General features: G+C 47.5%; 2 protein-coding genes across 2 annotated transcripts; both read right to left on the bottom strand.

The window, feature by feature from the left end:
- Positions 1–320: 320 nt before the first annotated feature.
- LOC119251779 (histone H2B type 1-M-like) lies at positions 321–2,277 on the bottom strand. Its single transcript, XM_037519046.2, has 2 exons — positions 1,946–2,277; positions 321–387 (listed from the first exon to the last, which is right to left on the bottom strand). Exons 1-2 carry the CDS (start codon positions 2,260–2,262, stop codon positions 336–338), a joined length of 369 nt encoding a protein of 122 aa, XP_037374943.2. The 5' UTR covers positions 2,263–2,277; the 3' UTR covers positions 321–335.
- An 888-nt stretch (positions 2,278–3,165) lies between these two features.
- H1-4 (H1.4 linker histone, cluster member) lies at positions 3,166–3,932 on the bottom strand. Its single transcript, XM_037519031.2, has one exon. It carries the CDS (start codon positions 3,869–3,871, stop codon positions 3,209–3,211), a length of 663 nt encoding a protein of 220 aa, XP_037374928.1. The 5' UTR covers positions 3,872–3,932; the 3' UTR covers positions 3,166–3,208.
- Positions 3,933–5,372: the final 1,440 nt, after the last annotated feature.

Genomic DNA, 5,372 nt, shown 5'->3' with positions numbered 1-5,372 from the left:
TAAACCATCTAGTGAGCTTTTTAATTGTGATAATTTATTCTTTCTCTATATGCAACTTTACTATGTATATTCATTCTCTCTACTTCTATTATGTATATAGATGCATTATGTGTAATACATACATTTTGTTTCTCAAATTTCTATTGACTCTTTTCAAATCTGTGTGGTCATTTTTTGTAGTCTCTTAGTTCCTCCACATAATAAAGTCTTTTTTAAAAATGTTACATTTAGTTACAAAATATGTAAATGTTGACTCCCTCATTTTACTTCTTTTATTTCCATTGTCTGTTGCTCTTGTTTTTGGTCACGGTGTCTTATTTTATGGTGTGTCTTCATTAACTTGGGTTGTGAAGCAGCTCGTTCATTTTCTTTGCTATTTGATTTGACCTGTGGGGATTTGATAAGGCCTAAAATAAAACTTATTTTTACAGAAAGAACTTACAGAAAGGCCTAAAATGAAACTTATTTTTACAGAAAGAACTTACTTTTAAAGAAAGAACTTCAGCAGATGCTTATTGGCACAGAACTTACTTGGGAGATTCTTAAAATTTCAGCGAAGGTGTTTTGAATCTCTGCGATATTAATGCCAGTAACAAGTGTGAAGTTCCGCTCTACATACATGTTTTCAGTGGAGTGTGTGTGTGTGTGTGTATTTCTAGTATCCCGAGGATGTAGTTTTTGGTCTGGTGTCTCAGCTTCACCAGGAAATGTTTACCAGACTCCCACTGTGGACACTTTTAAGGTCCCTGGCATCACAAAACGCCCTAAGAAACAAACCTCTAGTCTGGGTGAAAGCCACCTATGGTGATTGGGGATTCACATGGGCCAAACCCAGGAGTCTGAGAGCAACTTTCTTTTTTTTAGTGGCTGCTTAGTCACTTTTCAGAATTAGTAAATATCCTGGAATTTAATTGTTAATCCAGGTACCAAACCTACCATATGAAAATTCTATGATAATTCATGATTCTGTCTTTGGGAGATGATGAGGACGGCAGAATGCCTATTCATTCCTCACTTAGCCAACCAAGTTCTCCATCTCCATAAGCACTTCACCCCCACCCCAACCTCATCTACCTGGCAGTTTTCTTCGTGAACTCTGAAACCTTCATCTTGGATGCCCTTTCAGTTCCCCCAACACTCTTTCCCCAGATTTATTTTCCCCACAATAATGGGGAAAATAAAAATCCAGCCAGAACAGGCTTCCCTTCCAGTCTACCTCCTCTTTCCTCCATGACCCTCTGGACGTCTGAGAGGGTAAAAGGTAGTGAAAAGAGAACCTCAGTCTTGAGATAACTATTGCCTATCCAGTCAGTATCTTAAGATTGAATACTGAGCTTCTCTCTTGTGACCCGGAGGGCTTGAAGGTTTCTCAAATAGGCTTTTCCTAAGCTTTCTGAATACAGCATAGTCCTTTCCCTCCCCCTCACCCCACTTAGGTAAGCTAGCAGACATTGCACCAATTGCAAAGCCAGCAAACCAGGAAGAGCTTTATATTATTTCCATGAAAGCTCACAAAGTTTTCAGCTTTTTATCCAGCATGGGTGTCAAAGTTGTCAGAACTTGCTCTTTTGTGCTCAGGGTTAGCGGTCACCACCAAATCGGAAAGATCAAGGAAGTTTGCTCTAAATCTTATTTGTGAGATACTAAATGGCTAACAGCTATATACAACCGTTTTTTGGCTACAATTGCAACAGGGTGGTCCTTGGGCTACCCCTCTCCCTGTCCTATAACACAATGACAGAACTTGTAACTTTTAACATCCCAGGGACGTGTAAGTGCCTCTTTCCTACGCAGCTTTACCAAGACCTAGAATGTAAGAGTTCTAAAATAGAATTCCAGGAATTGCCTTGGAATGAGAGCATTACAACTCATTGCTGGACGCATGCGTGATTCTTAAAAGAACCTTTGGAGCTAGTTTGTAAAGATTCTTACTACACGACTTTACTTAGCGCTGGTGTACTTGGTGACGGCCGTCTGGATCTCCCGCGACGTGATGGTCGAGCGCTTGTTGTAGTGCGCCAGGCGGGACGCCTCGCCCGCGATGCGCTCGAAGATGTCGGTGACGAACGAGTTCATGATGCCCATGGCCTTGGACGAGATGCCCGTGTCGGGGTGCACCTGCTTCAGCACCTTGTACACGTACACCGAGTAGCTCTCCTTGCGGCTGCGCTTGCGCTTCTTGCCGTCCTTCTTCTGCGCCTTGGTCACCGCCTTCTTGGAGCCCTTCTTGGGCGCGGGCGCGGACTTGGTGGGCTCCGGCATAACAGCGGTAAGTGTTACAACTGCGTAACTAAAGCCCAGGCAAATAATCACCGCCCGCCAAACCACATTTATTTATAGATGCGGTATTCAAATGAGGCTAGGAAGATTTCCCTCGTGATTGGATTAATTTTAGTGTGTCGTCACAAATGCGAAGGGTAAATAACACTTGCAGGTCTACCTCTTCATTGGCCAACTTGTTACTTTGCCTGGCCCAATCAGAAGGCGTTTTCTGGGCTACCCAAAGCTACTATAAATCGGCCTCTTCAAGCAAACGCGCTGCTTCAGAGAGCAGCAGCGAGAACGCGCCTGAGGCTTGTGGGTGGAGCCAAGTCCCCGCTCGCCGGGACAGCTTGGCGCGCCGGTGGACACCTAGTGCCCAGCTGCTGTCAGTGCAGGAGCAGGTATGGGATCAGAAGCGCATTATCCCGCGCCTGTGATAGCGAAGCAGTGGCACAGGAAGGCAGCAATGTGCTGTTACGAGAACTTAAGCCCACATTCCTAATTGCCTTAGATTTTTTTTCTTGTGTGAAAACCCTAAGCACGCCCTATCCCAAAACTGCGTTATGGCTTCCGGTGCAACCTGTTTATTTCATCCATTTGAGCAGTGTCTCCATGGCCCACCGAAAGTGCACTTTATGACCCAACACTTTCTTCCCATGGCGCTGCAGCATCCTGTACACCATTCTATGTACTCCGGAGAGTATACACGGGGCAGTTATACCCTCACGCCAGCCAGACATACCCGGTTCGGCACCCACGACATTTGCAACGACCCTGCCCCCCCCCCCCCGCCAATCCCCCCCAGGCCCGCCCCCCGCTGGTAGCGTTTTCCTCCCCGCCACGCCCCCTCGCGACGTGCAACAGCTCTTTCCCTGAGACCTGTGGGTGGCTCTGAAAAGAGCCTTTGGGTTGTGTTGAGCTTCAAGCAGTTGGCCAAAGGAACTTCCTATTTCTTCTTGGCTGCCGCCTTCTTTGGCTTGGCTGCCTTGGGCTTGGCGGTCTTTGGCTTAGCCGCCTTGGGTTTCACCGCTTTGGCCTTTGCTGGACTCTTGGGCGCTTTCTTGGCCTTGGCCGCTTTCGCCTTCTTGGGGCTCTTTGCCTTTTTGGCTCCTGCAGCCGCGGCCGGCTTCTTCGCTTTCTTTGGGGTTCTCTTGGCGCTCTTCTTCGGGGTGGCCGCTCCGGTGGCCTTCTTGGCCTTCTTAGCCGCCCCCGCGGGCTTCTTGGGCTTGGCCGCGCCGCCCGCCTTCTTGGCCTTGGGCTTGGCGTCCCCGGAGGCCGCCTTCTTGTTGAGCTTGAAGGAGCCCGAGGCGCCGGTGCCCTTGGTCTGCACCAGGGTGCCCTTGCTCACCAGGCTCTTGAGGCCGAGCTTGATGCGGCTGTTGTTCTTCTCCACGTCGTAGCCCGCGGCCGCCAGCGCCTTCTTGAGCGCGGCCAGGGACACGCCGCTGCGCTCCTTGGAGGCGGCGACAGCCTTGGTGATGAGCTCGGACACCGGGGGCCCGGACGCCTTGCGCTTCGCCGCACCTGCGGACTTGCGGGCCTTCTTCTTCACGGGCGTCTTCTCCGCTGGGGCGGGCGCAGCGGGCGCGGCGGGCGCAGTCTCGGACATGTCGAAGGCGGGCGCGGGGAGAGGAACTCGAGCCGGAAGCTGAGGCACTGGCCGGGACTCGGGCCGCGCCGCTGCGCCCGCCCGTTTATATAGGGCGGAGCTGCGCCGTGATTGGTGCGCTGTCCAGCCCGCCTCGCTGGCAGCCGCAGAGTGTCCTGTCGGATCCTGAGTTGTGTTTGTTACACCTCAAAAAATGCCAAAAATATCAAAATTCTCTCCACCGAATTGCTCGATTTTTCTCAGAAAATGATCCCCGAAGTCTCAAGCTTCACGCAGGTCTTAAATTATGAGGAAAGCACCAAGCCTTATGCCAAAAACCAGCAATATTTCCCGCCGTGCTTGTCAAATTTCAACTCAGAGAAACAAAACTTTCTATTTTCTTCGTAAATTATAAACCGATCTTTTATGGTGGAGTTTTCTGACCTCGCAAATATGATTCTCCAAGTGGTTAGCTTCTTATATGTCCAAAAACCCTGCCACTGGCATTAAGGTTTTTATTACAAATCTGCACTTAAGTGAGGGAAGTAACACAGGCTCCTCGGAGAGTCCTGCCTATTGAGCCGAGGGCATTTGAGTTCATCAAACTGATTTAGTTTAATGCCAAACAATTTACTGCCCATTTGGGGTTAAATTTTGGACCCCCGGGACATCAATCTATGCAACCTTCGTTTCATTTTCGTCTGCTGCATTTGGATTTTTAAACAATTTCTTAGGATATTTCTTTCCCTTTTGCTCCCAAGGGTTGGGGGCGGGGCTGTTGCTTCTCTTTCTCTGGGCAACTGCTTCATGAGTTTATGTACCTTGAATTCAAGATATTTGGGAGAGAAGGGGAGTCTAAAATATAGTTAGAGTACAGAGCGTCCAAAATATATTCAGGAAAAGGGCTAATTTTCAATAAATCACGCAGGTGATGCTCATAAAGTCACTGGAAGTGGAGGTGCACTTCCCCGAAATTGTCTGAGTTCTATTGGCATGTGCTTCAGGATGAAATTGTAATAAACAAGTTAGAATTGAAACTCAAGCACCGATCATAAGGGAAAATAAATGAGGAGTGTAGATCATAACTTATCTGTTCCCATTATTAAAGAAACGCAGACCCTATTATTACTGAATGCTGATGAAGGACTACTCCACATACCAAATATGGCATCAGTCGTGAAGATTATGGCTTTAGGATTCCCAGGGCTCCATAAAAAAGAAAGCAAGTTGCATATAGGATTGAATAACAAGTTCAAATATCCATCTGAGAAGCAGAGCTTTGAGGGACTATCCATTTTAAGTTATTGCTCCCTGAAGACATCTTTTGCAGGATGTATAAAAGTGTGCGTTTGTTTAGATAGCTGCCCAGTCAACAGACTACATGTTGGCAATGAAAATTTAAATAAAGGGATTGTCCCTGGAAAATGGCCTGGATGCATTTGTTTTATGAAATTACAAGCAACACACTTGAGAGACAAAACACAATTTGGCCAGTGTTATAAGGTGATATGATACTGTTGTG

Source organism: Talpa occidentalis, unplaced genomic scaffold (assembly GCF_014898055.3).
Source record: "Talpa occidentalis isolate TD23 unplaced genomic scaffold, MPIMG_talOcc4v2.1 talOcc4.2, whole genome shotgun sequence".
NCBI lineage: Eukaryota > Metazoa > Chordata > Mammalia > Eulipotyphla > Talpidae > Talpa > Talpa occidentalis.
Note: the sequence above shows the minus strand (reverse complement) of the source record. Positions and strands in the feature narration are given on the sequence as shown.

Excerpts from the sequence above, each read along its gene's own strand:
- LOC119251779 (XM_037519046.2), bottom strand. The coding sequence starts at position 2,262 with ATGCCGGAGCCCACCAAGTCCGCGCCCGCGCCCAAGAAGGGCTCCAAG. Across the intron at positions 388-1,945 it reads ACCAAGTACACCAGCGCTAA|GTCAAATCAAATAGCAAAGA; the intron begins GTAAAGTCGTGT and ends AAATCCCCACAG.
- H1-4 (XM_037519031.2), bottom strand. The coding sequence starts at position 3,871 with ATGTCCGAGACTGCGCCCGCCGCGCCCGCTGCGCCCGCCCCAGCGGAG.